Here is a 21,774-nt window from a genome sequence, read left to right on the forward strand (position 1 = left end):
AGATAACAACACCTTAGCAACCACCTGGAAAATGTTAGCAACTGCCTAGCAACAACTTAGCAACCATGTGAAATACGTTAACAACTGCCTAGCAACAGCTTAGCAACCACCTGGAAAAACGTTAGCAACTGCCTAGCAACCACTTAGCAACAACTTTAGAAATTATAGCAACTGCCTAGCAACCACTCAGCAACACCTTAGCAACCACCTAGAAAACGTTAGCAACTGCCTAGCAACCACTTAGCAACCCTGTAGAATTAGTTAGCAACTGCCTAGCAACAGCTTAGCAACCACTTTAGAAATTATAGCAACTGCCAAGCAACCAGATAGCAACAACTTAGCAACCACGTGGAATACGTTAGCAACTGCCTAGCATCCACTTAGCAACCATGTGGAATACGTTAGCAACTGCCAAGCAACAGCTTAGCAACCACTTTAGAAATGATAGCAACTGTCTAGCAACCAGTTAGCAACACCTTAGCAACCACCTGGAAAAACGTTAGCAACTGCCTAGCAACCACTTAGCAACAACTTTAGAAATGATAGCAACTGCCTAGCAACCACTCAGCAACACCTTAGCAACCACTTGGAAAACATTGGCAACTGCCTAGCAACCACTTAGCAACACCTTAGCAACCACCTAGAAAACGTTAGTAACTGCCTAGCAACAACTTAGCAACACATTAGCAACCACGTGGAAAACGTTAGCAACTGCCTAGCAAAGCCATAGCAACCACCTAGAAGACGTTAGCAACTGCCTAGCAACAACTTAGCAACACATTAGCAACCGCTTGGAAAACGTTAGCAACTACTTAGCAACTCCTTAGCAACCATTTGGAAAATGTTAGCAAATGCCTTGCAACCACTCAGCAACTCCTTAGCAACCATTTGGAAAACCTTAGCAATGCCATAGCAACCACCTAGAAAATGTTAGCAACTGTCTAGTAACCACTCAGTAACACCTTAGCAACCACCTAGAAAACATTAGTAACTGCCTAGCAACCACTTACCAACACCTTCCGATATCAGACAATTATTAGCATTCCACCAAGCCGAAAGTCAACAGCATAGCAATCACTCTTCACACGCTTCAGACAGAAACATTTTAGCAACCGTTTTAACTTTTCAACGTTATGAGTGTACTTTTCCAAGCCAACTTCCAAACCAAGTTCGTTATCAAACTTTTCTTTTCTAGTTATCTTTAATAACTATAAACCCAAATGTTTTCAGTCTACAGCAGAAATAAAGGGACTGGCCTCAATGTTCCAGTATTTTGGAGAGGACTGTACATATACACACAATGTGAGGTGTGAAGTGTAAATCATCCAGTCTGACTCTCATTACAGTCAACATGACAGTATATCATGAATCTCTGATGATATTTCTGTTTTTTTTTTTTTTTTTTGCAGCTGAGCTGAATGTCATCGCTCCCATCATCTCCAACTTCTTCCTGGCCTCCTATGCCCTCATCAACTTCTCCTGCTTCCACGCCTCCTACGCCAAATCTCCAGGTCAGCATCTACCTTCCCTGTGCTGCACTTTACTGAGCATCACTCTCACAGTGTCTGCTCTTACATACATTTCTTCATGTAGGTTTCCAAATCACTACTATTAAAAGGAGCTGAATATGCTTTGGGGTGATAGACTGATAGGCAGTGCAGTGGAAAGTATTCATTAGTAAAAAGATAAATGGGAACTCCCACCATTACTCACTTCACTCAGACCTTGAAATGAACCAAACAGGCTGTTGAATTTGAGCGTAATCTTTTTTTCTCAGCGCTGATGACTTAATGGGAAATGTGTGTGTGTGTGTGTGTGTGTCTGTGTTTAAATAGGCTGGAGACCGGCGTACAAATACTACAACATGTGGCTCTCTCTGTTCGGGGCTGTGCTGTGCTGTGCTGTGATGTTCGTTATTAACTGGTGGGCTGCGCTGCTCACGTATGCTATAGAGATCTTCCTCTACGTTTATGTCACAGTCAAGAAACCTGGTAGGACCACAAGCTAATATGCTACTCACTAATATTGTGTTTTACCTATGCTAAGCTAAAATGCTACACAAGCCATGCTAACATATTGTCAAATGTTAGATAATATAATATTCTCTCTTATGTTTTAAAAGCTAATGTTCTATGTATACCATGCATAGATAGATATATAGAAAGATAGTTGGTTGATAGAGATAGAGAGAAAAAAAAAGAAAAAAAGATCATTTGATTTGACCAAATTGAAATCCTCTGGAATATAATCAAGAGGAAGATGGATGATCACAAGCCATCAAACCAAACTGAACTGCTTGATTTTTACACCAGGAGTAAAGCAGCATAAAGTTATCCAAAAGCAGTGTGAAAGACTGGTGGAGGAGAACATGATGCCAAGATGCACGAAAACTGTGATTAAAAACCAGGATTATTCCACCAAATATTGATTTCTGAATTCTTAAAACTTTATGAATATAAACTTGTTTTCTGAAAGCTCGGCATTTTTTTGTTTTTTCTGCAAATAAATGCTCTAAATGGCAATATTTTTATTTGGAATTTGGGAGAAATGTTGTCTGTAGTTTCTAGAATAAAACAACAATGTTCATTTTACTCAAACATAAATCTATAAATAGCAAAATCAGAGAAACTGATTCAGAAACTGAAGTGGTCTCTAAAATTTTTCCAGAGCTGTATATACTTAAAAAAAAAATACCTACATTTTCTTTGTGTTTTTTAAAGTATCTATGCTTCTAAAAAACAGAATATAATTGAAATGTCAATTAATTTTAGTAATTAAACTGAAGTAAAACTCATATTATATAGACTCATTACAGAGTTTTTATTTCTTTTAGTGTTGATGATTATGTCTTACAGCCAAAGCAATCCCAAAAGTCAGTATTTCAGAAAATTGGTACTTTTGGTAGTGTGGGCCAAGTCCTGCTGGAAAAAGAAATCTGCATCTCCAACATGTCCTTAGGACTTGATGTAACACAGTGGATAAACACCAGCAGATGACATGTCTCTCCAAACCATCACTGATTGGTGGGAACTTCACACTAGACCTCGAGCAGTTTGGACTGTGTGTCTCTCCACTCTTCCTCCAGACTCTGCTCCCTTAATTTACAAATGAAATGTAAAATTTACTGATGATCAGTGATGGTTTGTTTGGAGAGACATGTCATCTGCTGGTGTTGATCCACTGTGTTTTATTATCAAGTCTAAAGTCAGTGCAGTTTTGTTTTCCCACAAAATCTTACAGCACTTCATGCTTCCCTCTGCTGACAACTTTTATGGAAATGCAGATTTCATTTTCCAGCAGGACTTGGCACACTGCCAAAAGTACCAATTGGTCTGACACAGATTTTTTGGGTTTTCATTGGCTGTAAGCCAAAATCATCAGCAATAAAATGAATAAACGCTTAAAATAGTTTACAACTAGTGCACAGAAACAAAATCTTGAGAAATATGACAAAAGTGAGTTAATGAGTCACGGTAACCTGCATCTATAAAAAGTACACTGATGAAGGAGAGAACAGCACAGCATGACTTCTGTCCAATCACTGAACAGAAAGTTAATTTAAGCTCTCTTTGCCGTAGATGTGAACTGGGGTTCGTCCACGCAGGCTGTGACGTTTGTGAATGCAGTGAACAACACGCTGACTTTATCAGGAGTGGATGATCATGTCAAGAACTTCAGGTACTGTCTGGGGAATAACCCGACTGCCCTTTTTCACTCAGTCTACAGGCAACAGGACTTTTCTATTGTCTGAAATATGCAATGAAAAGAAAAACGATGCAAACCTTTAAGGATTTCATGGGATTCTGAATATATTCGTTATAAAATGTGATCTGATCTTCATCCAAGTCAAGAGTATTGACAAATATAATGTTTCTAAAATAGTAACATGACATAATCATTTTTTTTTTATGTGAACACACTCATTTAACAATTCAACAAAAAAAATAACCCTTTCCTGTAGCTGCAGATCAGACCTACATATCGTTCAAGAGGCCCATTAGTCTTGGCAGAACTGATTTAGCTCTGTCTCATTCCTTGGTCACCTCATGTGTACGTCTTAATTCAAAGTAAATCTGTAGCATCTCTACAGGGTTAAGATCTGGGCTCTTGGTGCTTTGGGTCACTGTCCTGTTGCATTACCCAACTTCTATGGTCTTACGGCTGACCTACAGGGTATCTCATATGATCCTGTAGGTTTATTAGATATGCTTAGAAATTCATTTTCCCATCAATAATTGTAAACTTGTCAGGCCCTGATGCAGCAAATGGTGCTCACTCCACCATACTTTGCATTTTTTATAATGTTTTTATGTTGATTATGCCACATGTAGTGCAGCAATAGTTCAAACTTAGGCCCCGTCCACACAAAGCCAGATATTTTTAAAAACTGAGTTTTTTGTCTCTGTTTTTAAAAATACCTTCGTCCACACAAGCAGTGTTTTTAGAAATATCTCTGTCCACACGGAAACGGCATACCACTCAAAAACGCTGAAATTAATAGGGATTCTCTAGACACTTGGACGTTTTTTCGTCACTCCTCAGCAACAATTACTTTTGTTTTTTATTGTCCCACCAAGTTTTTACCGTTTCGCGGTTAGGTCTGTACCTACACTGGTAAAAGGTGTTTCAGCGTTTAAAGCTGGTTCTGGGTAATTCCGCACTGTTGGGTCAGAGAGGGCCGTTAGTTCATTAGTTGGATCAGCTGGGTGTAAATATGCTTTAAACGTCCGGAGTTCGCTGTTGTTGCGCCAAAAAGAGTCCCCTCCAGATCGTAAACGAAAAGCAGACATGCGCAGACTCGCTGTGTGACATCAGCGTTTTCAAAAACCTCTGTTTTCCCTCGTCCACGCGGCTCAGCTGGAGCGGAGTTTTCAAAAATTTCCACCCTGGAGGGCGTTTTCGAAAACCGTTTTCGTGTGGACGGAAGGCCAAAACGGAGACAAAACCTCTGTTACCCGGGTTCGTGTGGACGGGGCCTTAGTGTTGTCTGCACAAAGCATTTTTCCATTACTATTTCAAATGTCAATGTGCTCTTTTGCAAAGTTCGGACATGCAACAATGTTCTTTTAGTAAGCAGAGGCCTCCTTCATGGTGTCCTCCCATCTTCAAGGCTGATGAACACAGATGTTAGTCTGTACCAATGATGCTTTCAAATCTTTGGCTGTCATTCGCAGTTGTTTTTTTATCTCATTAATGTGTCTCTGTTGTGCTCTTGGGTTCCCAATTTTTGAAGTATCCACAGTCCCAAACTGTCTTTTAAGTATTTGAAATCAAGTTTTAACCCTTTCCAACTTCATGTAAATCAACAATTTTGATCAAAGATCCTCTGAAAGCTCTTTTTGGTGAGGTATTGCTCACATATGCATAGTCATCATGTGCAGCACAAAGTCAAAATGTTTAAGTATTTTTTTTATCAATCAAATTAGCAAGACTTCAGGTATGCTAACACTTTTAAAGCCATTAACACAAGGGTTTGTATACTTTATTCTATACTTTTGTAACGAGGGAGCAGACGGGAGAAAACTAGTACTAAACAGGACTAGGAATATATGCAAGGAAATAAAGGAGAAAAACAAGGAACTAGAAATAAACAAGAGATAAACAGAGCGCAAGAAAGAGGAAGGTGCAAAGACCGACGAATAAACACAGACAAAAGGGGACTATTTATACAAACAGGAAACAATGAACACCTGGGAAGACAGGTAACGAGGGGCGGAGTTACAAACTACAGACACGTAACAGAAAATAACTGGGAAACGCAGGAACACAGGGAAACAGCGAGAGGGCGTGACACTTTACACTTTATCCTAGCAGGATTTTTGAGTTTTTATGGTTGTTGTCAATGAAGACCTGAAAGATCACATATTTTTTGTGTATTTTAAGTATTTAAAATAATGTTTAATATCATTGACTTAGATGAAGATCAGATCACATTTCATGACAAAAAAAAATGAAATTCCAAAACAAATTACATACGTTTTATTGCTATATGTCCATCTTATTGAATTTATGATCACAAATATGATCACAACACTTCAGAGTGACAATTGCATACAAAACCCTGGCTTCTTTGGATTGAACACTATATGACCAAGAGTAGGTGGACACATACTACTCTACAAGTGTAGTCAAATTATCAGGTGTTATATGCATGGTATACACAACCCTCTAGCAGTAGAATGGGTCATACTTCTAAAGCTCTGCTACAGGTTGCTACAGGTTAGCTCATGCATTTCAGCACTGCTAGATCTGCCCTGGGAAACTCTTGCTGTTATTATTGTAAAATGGAAGTGATTTCAAAATGGTCCCTGAGTGCTGAAACCCTCTTTCCTTTGCTACATGCATGAAGCTCTCTTCAGAGTTCCAAACCACCAAGCACTGTCAGTGTTTGGAGCTTACTAAACTGGGTTTTCATGGCCAAGCAGCTGCACACAAGCCTAAAATCACTGTGTGTGATGTTGGGCATCAGTTGGAGTGGTGTAATGCATGTCTCTGGAGCAGTGGAACTGTGTTCTCAGGAGTGATGAATCACGCTACTCTACATATGATGGAAGAATATGAGGGAGAAGCCCCATTTCTTTTTCCTTCTTGATGTCATAAATGGTTTTTGAGCTCTCCCCAAAGGCACAGATCCCCCCCCAGACCCACTTACTGTATACGTCTTGTGTAAAGCCCTCCCAGAAGAGCTGTTAAAATGTTACAGCCACAGACATGACAAAGAAGATGGTTTAGAAACTCTGTGCCCAGCAAGCACGTCCTTCAATTAGCATATGTATGTATAGAGTATACAGTTTTACTCAAGTCATACATATATATATACACAGAACCAGTGAAAAAAACAAAAAACACTTAAGTCATACAAACTTTTACATTACATTACATTACATTTGGCAGACGCTTTTGTCCAAAGCGACTTACAATAGTCAAGTACAATGTAAAATAAGTTTAAAGGAAAAACATCTTTGGATAGGGATAAAAGGAGGACAAAGGGGAATAATAGGATAGAGGAGTGAAGGAGGGGAAGAAGGAAATGAGGTTAGAAGTAGTTAGTGTGTTAGAGGTGTTAAGAGAGTAAGTGCTCTTTGAAGAGCTCTGTCTTCAGGAGTTTCTTAAAGATAGCGAGAGATTCTCCTGATCTGGTAGTGGAAGGTAGTTTGTTCCACCATTGGGGAACTCTGTATGAGAACAGTCTGGATTGCTTTGTGTGAGTGTTTGGCAAAGCGAGGCGACGTTCATTGGAGGAGCGCAGCGGCCGGGGGGTAGCGTAAGCCTTCAGGAGCGAGTGCAGGTAGGAAGGAGCCTGTTCTGACATCACCTTGTAGGCGATTGTAAGAGCTTTGAATTTGATGCGAGCATCAACTGGTAGCCAATGGAGCTCAATGAGCAGCGGGGTGACATGTGCCCGTTTTGGCTGTTTGAAGACCAGACGTGCTGCTGCGTTCTGGATCATCTGGATGAAGAAAACATCTAAAAGTGTTAAACAAACCAGAATATGTTTCATATTTTAGATTCTTATATTTTAGCACCTCTTACTTAGATGACAGCTTTACACATCTGTCAGTTAGTGACCTTGAATGGCTTTCAGTTAACAGCTGTGCTGAACTTGTCAAGAATTAATTACTTACATTTCTTGTATCTTAAAGTGTTTGAGAGCATCAGTTGTACAGTAGTGAAGAGGTAGAGTTACAGGTATGCAGTGAATAGTGAATATTTGAGTAATGCTCTAATACATAGTATGGCAAGAACTACTCATCTAAGGAAAGAAAAACATTACTTTAATAAATGAAGGTCAGTCAATCTGAAACATTTCAAGAACTCTGAAAGTATCCTCAAGTGCAGTCACTGCATAGACCCTCAAAAGCTTTATGATGAAACTGGCTCTCATCAGGACTGCCCCAGGAAAGAAAGAGTTACAGTGGTTGCACAGGATAAATTTATCAGTTTCCAGCCTCAGAAACCACAAGTTATCAAATTAACAGCTCCACAGATAAGAGCACCTAAATGCTTCTTCACAGAGCATTTTTTTTTTAGTTTGTTTAACACATTTAAGTTACTACCTTATGTGTTACTTCATAGTCTGGATCACTTAATGTACGAAAAAAATAAAAACATTGAATGAGAAGGTTTGTCCAAACATTTGACTGGTAAGGTACATAAGGGGGTGAGATTGCCTAGAATGGTTAAAATGCTCATAAAGCCCCCAATATCAACATATTGAGGTAAAAATGTAAATATTCTACCCAGGGCTGGTTGGAATATTGCTGTTTAAAAAAAATAATAATTAAAAGAAATTAGAAACAGAGCAGGTCGCATGTTGGGGCCATATAGTTTAAATATTTCTTTATAGGATTTTAAAGCCTTAATGTAAGTAAAATACAACACACATTTTAAAACTTGATCACAATGTTTAAACAAAGCCTATTACACTTTTTGTTTAAATTATCATGGTTACACTTTGTTAGTCCGTTAAAATAAAGGTATATTTGTCCGCTGCCCACTATATTTAATGAATGTTCTTTAAAATTCCATGTATAATTTTTCAAAATAAGTATTTTAAAATATTCTTTATTTAAAAGTTTTTTTTTTCAGGAAGTTGTTCTTTAATAGCATTACTTCTCACATTTTCACATTGTAAAACTGGGCATTCTCTGCATTAAAAGTTTACCTAATAATAATATTTAAAAAAGTGTGTTTTTCATATTCTTCAACAGTCAACAGTGTAATCCTAGACGGTTGTTTTGGTCTGCAGTAATCTGCTACAGCCATCTACTGTTGTTTGTAATGAATGAATGTTTTTTTGCTGTTTTTTGGGTTTTGAGATAAAGCCAGCCTGTTCTGATATTAAATCTGATGTAAGGATAAGATGCAGGCTCATGTTTTGTGTGTATAAAGCTGTGATATGTTTTTATCTGTTCTGTTCATCAGGCCTCAGTGCATAGTGCTCACTGGAGGGCCTAAAACACGACCAGCTCTGCTGGACCTGTCGCACGCTTTCACCAAAAACTACGGCCTCTGCATCACCTGTGAAGTGTTTGTGGTGAGAGCTTGTGAGATTTTACAGCACATCTCTGATTAATATACTGCATTTCTGCTAATCTCTAAATGTAACATTGATCTTACATTCATATATGTTTCACATATGATTCTAATGAAAACACTACAATAATCACTACAATGATCATTTTTACCATATTCATATACCCAGAGTATTACAACCCACTCACTGTGGCCACTTTATTAGAAACACCTCCTGCCTTGTGCCTTCACTCACTGTGGCCACTTTATTAGAAACACCTTCTACCTTGTGCTTCCACTCACTGTGGCCACTTTATTAGAAACACCTCCTCCTCTCCTCTGTGTTTTACTGTATCTCACTGTGTGTTTTTGTATTGCAGGGTCCACGGTTAGAGTGGCAGCAGGAAATTAGTAACTCCATGGAGCAGAATCAGGAGTGGTTAAATGGGCAGAAGAGGAAAGCATTCTATGCTGCTGTCGCTTCCAGCAACTTCCGTGAGGGAACAGCAAGTCTACTGCAGGTCAGACCTAGCTAGAAAATTATATAAAAAAATCCTAAAAAATCCTATACTCTGGGTCAAATCAGAAAACACTGCAAATCATCTAGCTCTGATCAATACAATCACAAAATACTGAATATCCTGTACTGCAGATCAAATCACTTACAAATGGCTCTGGTCTGGTTTTCACCTTAGTCTCATTAGTTGCCCAGCCTTCTCCTTGTGGTTGCTAGGTGGTTGCTAGGGTGTTGCTAGGCGGTTGCTAGGTAGGTGCTATGGTATCCGGGGTGGTTGCTAAGGTGTTGCTAGGTGGTTGCTAGGGTGTTGCTAGGCGGTTGCTAAGGTGTTGCTATGGTATCCGGGGTGGTTGCTAAGGTGTTGCTAGGTGGTTGCCAGGTGGTTGCTAAGATGTTGCTAGGCGGTTGCTAAGGTGTTGCTATGGTATCCGGGGTGGTTGCTAAGGTGTTGCTAGGTGGTTGCTAGGTGGTTGCTAGGTGGTTGCTAGGGTGTTGCTAGGCGGTTGCTAAGGTGTTGTCTTGGGGCATGTAACATGTAACAAAACCTGGTTTGGAGCAAGTTGGAGGAAAATTGACATTGGGTGAGGACTGGCTTGGTTGCCATGTGTGAACCATTTTGAACAATTGCTAATGCCTTGCTAACCATAGAAAACTATTTGTCAGGTTTAATATATGAACCTGTCTCTTACTCTAGAAGTATTGTAGCTGTGAATTAGGCCCTAATTAATTTCTCAATTCTACACCTGACCCTTGTTTTTGAATGTAACACTTCCCCTCAAAACTGAGTAATAAGATATCAGTTATTAGTGGCTAAATAAACTGATATGTAGGTGCAGCAACCTGCCCTAAAATTCAATTATCCACCATAAGCTGAGAAAAAAGCTGAGATAAGCTTCTTACTAATGTCTTGTTTGAACTTTTTCCTTTCCACCTTAAAGGCAAGCCACAGGTTTGAAAGTGTGTGATGTAATCCTGGTTTGGAGCAGTTGTGTGTTTTTTTGGCTTTTTTTATTTGGCCTTTTTTGTACAGACTTTGAAGCACTGTGTTTTAAATCAATCGATTCAGTTCTTTTTTATATATAGTTAGAGATTTAGGGTTTTTTTTGTCCTATGTTTGCTTTTCTGGTTTATATTTTTCATTGTTTTGTTTTCGATCAATAAATATTTCTTACATTTACGTCCGCCTTACACTCAGGTGCACAACTCCTTTCTGGAAAATACATACAAAACTAGGGACATTTTATTTACCCATATGCACTATTAGAGTAGACAGAAAGAACTGCATTTTTGACTTACTTTACTAAAGAATACAGTTCTGTACAGTAAAGGCCAATCTAGCAGTTTATATAGCGAAAGGTGTGGGCGGGAACGCGAGACTCAGAGGTCCAATCACATCAGTCAACACTTTAAAATGCGTAGTTACATGTCTGGGGAGGTGCACATCGGGCTACGGCGTAGGCTACAGCATATGCTAAGCTGTGGGTTTGATGCAGAATTATACAGTTAGTTCCGACCTCACTGACTGACTGACTGGTTGAGAAGGCCGTCTCACACTAAATCTGTATCACTCCGCGGACGTGTTGCGTAGTAACTGCATATACACATAGGACAGTTTTGAATCATCGCCTCCATCTCCAGCAGCAGCAGCATTAGCTTAGCACAGGCTAGCGCCCAGCCACGGTACGCTTGCCCAAAGCCCACAGTTCTGGCTCATCTTTTGTGGAAAAAGAGAAAGAAAATCCATCAGTCACCTCGGCCGCAGTCTGATAGTCGGAAAAGTAACCAGCCAGGCTAAGCTAAGCTAAGCTAAGATAAAGCAAGCTACACTAACCTAACCACAGTCCTGCAGGTACAGCTAGCTAACCAACATCACCCAGCAAAACAAGCAGAAATGCTCAAAAAACGCACAGCTTTCACATTAAGGTGACTCTGCGGAGCAGTAGAGGAGAGTTTTTAGCGTTATTTTATGGTCTTAACATTTCTTAACCCCCTTAATCCCCAATTTTGATTTTAAGCTAACATATAAACCGTACTCCGTTTTGTGGGTACAGTTCTGTTACAGTTCACTTGATGTGAAACTACATTTTGACGAAAGGCACAGTCCGTATTAAAGCATATTCATTATCAATTTTTGAGGGTCTTTTATTTTCTTTATTCATTTTAAAAAAAAACAAAAACTGTACAAAGGCCTCGAGGTGATCTTCGACCAAAACAAAACTGTGATGTTATTTGTGATAACACACTCCCTCTCATGTTATATAGCTTAAGCATAAATTAGCTGTAAATCAGATTTACTCACCCATCAAAAATCTGTCAAAATGTACAGTAGATCTGTACTATAGAACCCTAACCCTGCTGCAGCAGGTTAGCGCTCGCTAATAAGGACACCAGCCCTATCAGCAGAGATACGGACGCGCCAGGACTTCAGACTGAGGTAAGATTAGAGCGACTGATGGCCAACAGCCTGAACAATAAAGCAGGATAAAGAGTGCAGACTGGAACTAGATTGCAGATCCTACAGAAACTGCGAGTGTGATTGCAGTGCTGGCTGGTATCTGCTATGGTGTTGCTAAGGTGTTGCTATGGTATCCGGGTGGTTGCTAAGGTGTTGCTAGGTGGTTACTAGGTGGTTGCTAAGGTGTTGTTAGGCGGTTGCTAAGGTGTTGCTATGGTACCTGGGGTAGTTGCTAAGGTGTTGCTAAGTGGTTGCTAGGTGGTTGCTAGGGTGTTGCTAGGCGGTTGCTAGGTAGGTGCTATGGTATCTGGGGTGGTTGCTAAGGTGTTGCTAGGTGGTTGCTAGGTGGTTGCTAGGGTGTTGCTAGGCGGTTGCTAAGGTGTTGCTATGGTATCCGGGGTGGTTGCTAAGGTGTTGCTAGGTGGTTGCCAGGTGGTTGCTAAGATGTTGCTAGGCGGTTGCTAAGGTGTTGCTATGGTATCCGGGGTGGTTGCTAAGGTGTTGCTAGGTGGTTGCTAGGTGGTTGCTAGGGTGTTGCTAGGCGGTTGCTACGGTGTTGTAGGGGGTCGCTAAGGTGTTGCTATGGTATCCGGGGTGGTTGCTAAGGTGTTGCTAGGTGGTTGCTAGGTGGTTGCTAAGGTGTTGCTAGGCGGTTGCTAAGGTGTTGCTATGGTATCCGGGGTGGTTGCTAAGGTGTTGCTAGGTGGTTGCTAGGGTGTTGCTAGGCGGTTGCTAAGGTGTTGCTATGTATCCGGGGTGGTTGCTAAGGTGTTGCTAGGCGGTTGCTAAGGTGTTGCTATGGTGTCCGGGGTGGTTGCTAAGGTGTTGCTAGGCGGTTGCTAAGGTGTTGCTATGGTATCTGGGGTGGTTGCTAAGGTGTTGCTAGGTGGTTGCTAAGGTGTTGCTATGGTATCTGTGGTGGTTGCTATGGTGTTTCTAGGTGGTTGCTAGGTGATGTATATGCATAAATTAGATTAAATGGTGTTTGCACGTTGGAATAATAATAATAATAAGAAGAAGAAGAAGAAGAAGAAGAAGAAGAAGAAGAAGAAGAAGAAGAAGAAGAAGAAGACTTAAGAAGAACAATACTGTGATTGCATACTGCAATCACACTAATAACACCAGTGGCTGTTTAGGGTGCCATAAACAATGATAGCTTATGGTACCAAAATGACATCCAGGAGGAAAGAATTTATAATACTAAATCAGGTTTTGTGACAATAGCACACGATTTATGGCACAGCCAGTCACTTAATAACAGCAGTAGCCTTGCTTTACACTCTTTAAAAGCCATGATTATGAAGAACTGAATTCTTAATATCTTACTTTAGGTTACAAATGCCAGGGTCACACATCATTTTGTCCCGATTCTTGAGTCGTTGATTGTTTTTGGGGATTGCAGAGAAAATCCTCAAGTTGGAGGAAAACTGACATTGAGTGAGAACTGGCTTGGTTGCCATTGAGCCAGTGAACGACCTACTGTATATTGAGAATGTATGCCCTTGTTTTTGAATGTCACTCTTCCCCTCAAAACTAAATAATAAGATATCAGTTATAAGTGGCTAAAGAACCTGATATTTAGTTCAGCAACCTGCATTACATTTCAATTATCCACCATGATTTCTTGGTGTTAGGGAGCTGAAGTAAGCTTCCCACTAATGTTTTTAAAATACACATTAAAGACATTAAAGGTACAGCGCTAAAAAAAACAATTGACCACTTAAAATGAGTTTCTTTGATTTTACCAATTTGAAAACCTCTCAAATATAATCGAGAGGAAGATGGATGATCACAAGCCATCAAACCAAACTAAACTGCTTGAATTGTTGCACCAGGAGTGATTAGCATAAAGTTATCCAAAAGCAGTGTGTAAGACTGGTGGAGGAGAACATGATGCCAAGATGCATGAAAACTGTGATTAAAAACCAGGGTTATTCCACCAAGTATTGATTTCTGAACTCTTAAAGCTTTATGAATATGAACTGGTTTTCTTTGCATTATTTGAGGTCTGAAAGCTCTGCATCTTTTTTTTTGTTATTTTGGCCATTTCTCATTTTCTGCAAATAAAAGCTCTAAATGACAATATTTTTATTTGGAATTTGGGAGAAATGGTGTCTGTAGTTTATAGAATATAAAACATCAATTTTCATTTTAATCAAACTTATAATTATAAATAGCACAATCAGAGAAACTGATTCAGAAACTGAAGTGGTCTCTTAATTTTTTTCAGAACTGTATATATTACTAAAAAAAGGTTGACCCAACGGCAAAAGTAAAGCCATTTTGGGGCTGCAAACAACAATTATTTCTTTAAATAACTTCCTGCAAGATCTGTTTAACCAGACAAAGAACCTTTTAAACATGAAAAAAGAGTTAAGTTGTCATGGTTCTATATAAAACCATGAAAATCCATATGTTTCTACAATAAACATGGTAGAGCCTTTTGTCAGTTTGAAACTAATATCGCATGGCCATACTCATGTCAAAGTTAATACTGTTTAATATCAGATGCTTTTTTTTTTTTATTAAAAACTACATGAATAACATCTCTCAGCCTGAGGTGTACTGCCAGGATTCAACATAGTAGCATGGAAGGATTGTAAATACATTTTTTTTAATGGAAATGTTCCTGTTTGTGCTGCAGGCTGCAGGACTGGGGCGGCTCAGACCGAACACACTGATGCTGGGCTTCAAAAGAGACTGGAAGACCACACACATTGCAGACATTCAGGCATATGTTGGAGTATTACAGTACGTTACACACACACACACACACACACACACACACACACACACACACACACACACACACACACACACACACACACACAGTACAACCGCTCTCCATAAAAGTGTAGCTGAATGCATTCATTAGACTGTGCAACTCTTACATGTGTGCAAGTATACACCACTGAGAAGCTGGTAAATGCCAGATGCAGTACATAATGAGTCAGATGTATATGTTTCCCATTTTCCAAATTAAAAAAGCAGTACAAATGTTATATGTCTAAGTTCAGAGAATTTCAGAAAGAATTTCAAATGTAAAATGTAAGTTACATTACTCAAAGTCACAATAAAATGTACTTGCTTTTCTTTAATACTTCAGAGTATAACAGGCCAGCTAACCTCCTTTTGAATATTAAAAAAAAATTAAATATTTACTTTTAATTGTGAGATCATTTTTGAGTAATGTTAATTTGCACAGTACTCACATATAACTAAAGTAAATTATTAAGTACTCCATACAAAGTTCTTTTCGGTTTGTTTATGTTTTGTTGTTGGAGTTGTGACTAATTTCTTTAATGTTAAAATTAGTCTAAGTAATATTGACAGTGCTAAAACAATTAGCACTCAAATGATTGTTAAAAGCACACATATGATTCTGAGACTTAATAACAAGGAGAGAGCCCACTGACCACTGTACGAATGCTAATCACGGTGCTGGTTCCAAAAAGAGCCAATCAGCTCTGAGTCAGCTCGTTGGTGGGAAAGCCTCCCCTCGCTGTGGAGACCTGTGCAGGCGCAGTAGCCACAACAAGTCAAAGCGTCATGCTTTTTGAGCCAAACAATACAAACAGTTCATGAGGTTTTTGTAAGATTTGATCAGCGATGTAAAATATGTTGTTAAAACGGTAATTAGACCCTCTGTTTAGAGGTTTTTGGTCTTTTCTCATTTAAACAGATAGGAGGCTGGTCTTGTATGAGAGGATTTAAGTGCACGCCTGCATTGCTAAGAGGGCTGCTGACTGAACTGACTTACCTATAAAGACTTTGACAGATTTAATGTGTGCTTTAAACAGTCGTTTGGAAACACAAAGCTTTGTCTTTTTTTCTCATTCCTCCAGTGATGCGTTTGATTTTGAGTACGGGATGGTGATGCTGAGGCTGAATCAGGGACTGGATATCTCACACATCCTCGCAGCTGAAGGTAAACAACAGAAAACAAGGAAAAACAACACTTTTACTATAGTTAGTTGCAGAGGTGTCAAGTAACGATTAGAAATACTTTGTTACCTTACTTAGGTAGAAATTTTGGGTATCTATACTTTAGTGGAGTAATTATTTTTTATATGACTTTGTACTACTCCTTACTTTTTAACGCAGTTATCGGTACTTTCTACTCGTTACATTTTAAAAATAGCCTCCTTTTTTATTCCGGCTTGATTTGATTCCGGCTGGTCAACATAAAAATATTGAAGGAAAAAAAAAGATAAATCACGCACCCGGAAAGCTTGTGGTTGGATAACAGGTATAAACATACCATTCAGACCCTCTATTGATTTGTATTTGATCCATCCCACCTGCACGTCACGTCAAACTCCAGCAAGAACGCAACAGGTGCATGTATCCTTATGGAAGAAACTCGAGAGAAGTGGAGAGAGATGTTGCACTCTGAACTGAGCACCAGAGAGAAAGGTAGCAAGGAAGGAAGGATTATGCATCTCCAGCTGCAGCAAGGGGCTTCGGAATGATTGGAAGCAAAAATAACTTCATAGCATTATAATGCTTAATATAATTTAATACATTTTTTTTCCAGTAGGGGTGTGCAGCACAGGTTACAAAGAGGAATAATAGGAACAAAAGCTTTATACTTCTATTGTGGCCTTTTATCTTAACAGCTTGAGTAATTAATCCACCTGAGATAAACACTTAACTATGAACCCTTCAAACAGGCCACGTAGATAAAAGCTATTAAACGACTTCAGACCATTATCACAACCTTTATCAGATATCAGCTTTTCAGACATCATAAAAGTGTTGCAGGATCTCCGCTAAGAGAAAGAGAACTCAACTAACAGTGTGTGTGTGTGTTTGGCAGAAAGTTTTACAAAAATGCAATGTTTTATATTCTAAAGCTTACATGATAAAACAGTCTTGAGGGTTTTTGAGGTATGCAATTATTGGAGCATGCAAGGGCGTAGGTGAATCAAAGCCCCCCCGTCCATGAAAATATTAGCTTTACACTGACTCCACTGTGGGTAATGTAGTAAATCACTGCAATCACTGAACCTAGAACTGCAGTAGGGCTGTGAATCTTTGGGAATCACACTATTCGATTCAGAATCGATTCTTGGGGTCACGATTATTTTTTTCCAGATTCTTTCAAATCGGTTAAATTTCTTTTTCCTCATCATCCATACTTTAGCGGCGCAACAACAAACACTGTAACACGACACTACACACCCCTCTGTAGCCTAATAGGGAGAGGGAGTAAGAGCAAAAACTTTCCCTGTCCTGTTGCTGCTGTCTCACGACACTCACCTACTGTCCCGCGGAGCTCACCTACTGTCTCGCGGAGCTTTTAAACTGTCTCGTGGAGTTCGTACTGTCTCGCGGAGCTGAGCTACTGTCCTGCGGAGCTCTTTAGCAGTTAAAACACTTAACGCAAGACACTTAGAGAGTTCTGCGTGACAGCAGCTGAGCTCTGCGGTACAGTTAAAAAGCTCCACGCGACAAAAAAAATAAAAAATTAAATGTGATGTTCTCCCGCCCCCTAATTTCCTGTCCCAGGTGTTTCCTGTTTGCCTGTGTATTTATAGCTCCTATGTTTCTGTGTTCTGGTGTCTGTTCTTGTACATTTACACAGCTATTCCATTGCTAATGTTTTTGTTTTCTGTCTCTGGTTAATCCATGTTTCCATATAGTTTTAATTTAGTTTATCTTTCCTGTTTAATAAATAACTTGTATTTATGTCCGCCTCCTCGTCTCCCTCCTGCAACCACCTGCAAACATTTAATAAGATGTAAACTTCATTGACTTAGGCATAATAAAGGAGCTTAAGTCACACTCTTAACATAGGCCAATATCCTAAAGGGGTCAAATTAAATCATCTGATCGACTGAGAATGTAGTGATGTTACCACAGGTGGCCATGTGTCATCGTGAGAAAATGATTTAGCAAAAAAGTTAATGATATTATCATTATTTTTATTGGTTGTGCACATGTCTCTGACCTCAAGTTTAAAGCTGAGGCTGTGTGTGTGTGTGTGTGTGTGTGTGTGTGTGTGTGTGTGTGTGTTGCAGAGGAGATGGAGAGGATGCTTTTGGAGCAGCAGGCGCTGGAGATTGAAGAAAACGGCTTCCAGGAGGGAGGGAAAGGATTTTTTAAAAGAGCCAGAAAACCATCAAAAAAAGTGCTGGCCTCCAGAGGTATGAATGGAACACTATTTTTTTTATATAAAATACTTCAGCTTTATGACAGTGTATAAAGACATGAGGTTTAGAGAAAAGAAAGATTTAAAGGATGTAAAAAGATATTTTTTACTTTCGTAAAAACAAGACTGTAAACTAGACAACAGATCCACAATTACATGGGCAGAGATAGAGAAAGATTAAAAAACAGGAAAACAAATCCAAACGGCCAAAAAAGAGAGCAGAATCTGAGTAGACAAAAATAAGGTCAATAAGGTCACTTAAAGCTTAACAATCTGGATTATTAATACTTCACAAAGTCACAGGTAAAAAAAATCGAGTATAGATATACACAGGTAAAACACAGGTGTTGCAAATCAGTACTCAGGGGAAACTGGGGGAGCAAATAGTTTCTGATTGGGATCAGAAACACCTGTGTTAGTGGAGTCATAGAGTGGGGCTTTCTGGGAAATGTAGTGTGTGGAATCGACAGGAGTAGGAGGAGAATTTGGGATTGTGAAAATGGCTGGTAGTTCCAGATAGAATAAAAAGCAAAAACAAGAGATTACAGTCAGAAACTGTTTTGTTTATGGATAGTTTTGCTGTTATATTGTATATAAATTTCACAGCAGAAAAGCTGGCAAATGTCCATGAGTTTAGGAGGTCTATATGTTTGTTTTTGTGCATGTTTATATGTGTTAGTTTAATGGCAAACAGCCTGTAGAACAGTTAAGTGCTTTTAGAGTACAGAAAACATTTGTCAAATGAAACTAGTGTGACGGCTCTCTCTTTTTTTGTTTGGGGGCAGATATATACGGCATATCAGTTAAAGGACGAAAGACGAAAGAGTCTGGCCATTACAATAAAATCCAGTTAAAGTCACTCTGTGAAACCATCTGTGCCGCTGTAATCTAATAGCACACTCACTCTCATCATAGCCGGCGTTTTTGGACTCGAGTTAAGAGCAGTCACCCCGAGACAGACGCAGAATTTGGCAGAACACTCACAGTCTGTCTGGGACAGAACCACACTCCTCACTGAAATTAGCCATATTTACACTGAATAGGATTAAACCATATTAGGCAAAGGCATCTCATTATTTTTTGTCTAGGAATAGCCTTCTAAAAATAGCAGACACACATTAAGCAGAAAAAATAGGGTGGAAAAAGATGAAATGTAAAAATACAGCGTATGATACGCTGTATTTATTACTGAGTAATCAGCAACAGTATCAGCCTACTGTATGGTGGCTTGAAAATGTATTTATCCCCATTAGTTTGAAACCATTAAATAAAATCTAGTGCAATCAATTGTTTTCAATTAATTGCTCTTAATTAGTTAAGAGAGTGCCGCTGTGTGTCACACCTGTTTTGAGAAGACCTCAGTGGTTTGTTAGAGAACACTAGTGAACAAACAGCATCATAAAGTACAAAGGAACTCACCAGACAGAGGTCAGAGATAAAGTTTTGGAGAAGAAGAAGTTTAAAGCAGAGTTATAAAAACATATCCCAAGCTTTGAGCTTCACAAGAAGCACTGTCTAACAATCCATCATCCAAAATTATACAACAGTTAGTTCCCACCTCACAATCTGATTGGTTGAGAAGTGATCTAGCCGTGCTGATATTTGTGATCACATCACGGCCTAAATCTGTATCACTACGCCAAAACGTTGCTGAGTAACGGCGTATATACACACAGGACAGTTTTAAATCATCGTCACCTCCACCGGCACCAGCAGCAGCAGCATTAGCTTAGCACAGGCTAGCGCTTAGCCGCGGCACGCTCGCCCGCAGTGCTGGCTCATCTTTTGTGGAAAATGGGAAGGAAAATCACTTTGACTAATGCTGTCTGACAGCCAGAATGGTAACTTAACCAGCCAGGCTAGGCTAAGCTAAGGTAATGCTGAGCTAAAGCAAGCTATGCTAACCTAACCACAGTCCAGCTGGCTAGCTAAATCCAACACCACCCAACAAAACAAGCAGAAATGCTCAAAAAACGCACAGCTTTCACCTGAAGGCGACTCCACAGAGCAGGAGAGGAGAGTATTAGCGTTATTTCACGCTCCTAACGTTACCATCTTCACTTATTCCCAATTTTGATTTCAAGCTAACGTTTGTGGTGTTAGTCTGTATGATCCATACACCGTTTTGTAGTTAAGTTTCAGTTCTGTTACAGTTGTTGTGTAACTACTTTTTGGTGGAAGGCTCTATCGTGTTGTCTTCAGAATAAACACGCGACACCTTGCTTGTGCTCATGAATTCCGCTTTACTTAGAACTCTTCAGATGCACACACACAGACTTGCTCTATAGTGGAAGTACCCACACAGCATAACTTATTAGTGACCTCTAGTGGTCGTAACCAGACTACATGTTAGAATAGGGATGTACAGAGCCCAACATGTACCAGCTTCATATACTACATCTCCCCTCTTGAAAAACAACAATTTCAACTTAAAAGTACTGAAAGACTAAACATACCAACATACCAGAAGACTATTCATGAACAACAGAAAGTGACGTTTTGCATAACAAACTGTACAAAGTTACAAATGCCTTCTTTGCTTTGAAACTGCTGTTGCTGGGACCCTTCTGTCCCCTTCTTTCTGTTTCCTTTTAACAAGAACAATGTAGTAGCTCAGGGACCTATCCAGGACTGGAAGGCTACTCTGTATTACCTTTTACCAAAGCCCTACTACAATACATAGTCCTGAAATTTAGTTGGAAGCCTTATGTGGCGACCAGCTCTTGTGCACTCTTGTGCAGGTTTCCCTGTTGTAGCCATTGTCGGCAACAATTGTGCGGAAACAGAAAGACCTTCGGTTGGGGTACCAGCATCCTCCACGCATGTATCTCTGTCTGTCCGTGTGTAGTAGGAAGCATGTGTAACAGAGGAAGTTCTGTCACGTCTGAGGTGTTTCCTATTCCTTCTGTACTCTGCTCCTTCAGGTGTGATGATGTCGTATGCCCTTGGCTCTGCTCTCACATTCACTACAGTCGCAGGCTGCCATCCTTTTGGTGTGTCCATGCATACTTTGTCACCTACCACAAAAGGGTGGAGTGGCGCTGCCGAGGTGTCATATGCCTCTTTCTGTAGAGCTTGCTTATGTCTGAGGCTTTGGGTGACACGTCATGGAATGGATGGTTTCAGAGCCGCACGACTGGTTGGGAGATGTGAGCGAAGGACACGACCCATCAACAGCTGGGCAGGCGAATATTTCAACCCTGTGATGGGAGTGTTCCTCAATGTTAAGAGTGCCAGATGTGGGTCTAGACCAGAACGAGATGTGGCCTTAAACATTTTCTTCACAGTCTGAATACAACGCTCAGCCATCCCGTTCGACTGAGGAAATCCAGGACTGGAGTGAGTAATCTTGAAACCCCACTTGGTGGCAAACCTCGCCATCTCTGCACTGGCAAAGGGAACATGGTCAGAGATCAGCTCTCTAGGAATGCCATGTCGTCCAAACACTCCCTTGAGCTTACAAATAACTGTAGATGATGTTTTACTGTTGATTTGCCGCACCTCTGGGTACTTGGAGTAATAATCGATTACAAGCAAGTAGGAAAGGCCATCATAGTCAAATATGTCGGCGCCTACTTTAAGCCATGGTGCTTCAGGCACTGGGTGTGGCATGAGTGGCTCTTTGTGGTTCCC

General features: G+C 39.9%; 1 protein-coding gene across 1 annotated transcript in view; it reads left to right on the forward strand.

Moving 5' to 3' along the window:
* Positions 1-21,774, forward strand: part of slc12a1 (solute carrier family 12 member 1) — a 70,317-nt gene that overhangs the window by 37,360 nt on the left and 11,183 nt on the right. The window contains exons 13-20 of the mRNA XM_022687019.2: positions 1,410-1,511; positions 1,836-1,991; positions 3,579-3,678; positions 8,926-9,037; positions 9,396-9,536; positions 14,632-14,738; positions 15,833-15,915; positions 18,011-18,136. Coding sequence (XP_022542740.2) covers positions 1,410-1,511; positions 1,836-1,991; positions 3,579-3,678; positions 8,926-9,037; positions 9,396-9,536; positions 14,632-14,738; positions 15,833-15,915; positions 18,011-18,136 — 927 coding nt within the window. The remainder of the gene's footprint in view (positions 1-1,409; positions 1,512-1,835; positions 1,992-3,578; positions 3,679-8,925; positions 9,038-9,395; positions 9,537-14,631; positions 14,739-15,832; positions 15,916-18,010; positions 18,137-21,774) is intronic.

This window comes from Astyanax mexicanus, chromosome 9 (genome assembly GCF_023375975.1).
Source record: "Astyanax mexicanus isolate ESR-SI-001 chromosome 9, AstMex3_surface, whole genome shotgun sequence".
NCBI lineage: Eukaryota > Metazoa > Chordata > Actinopteri > Characiformes > Acestrorhamphidae > Astyanax > Astyanax mexicanus.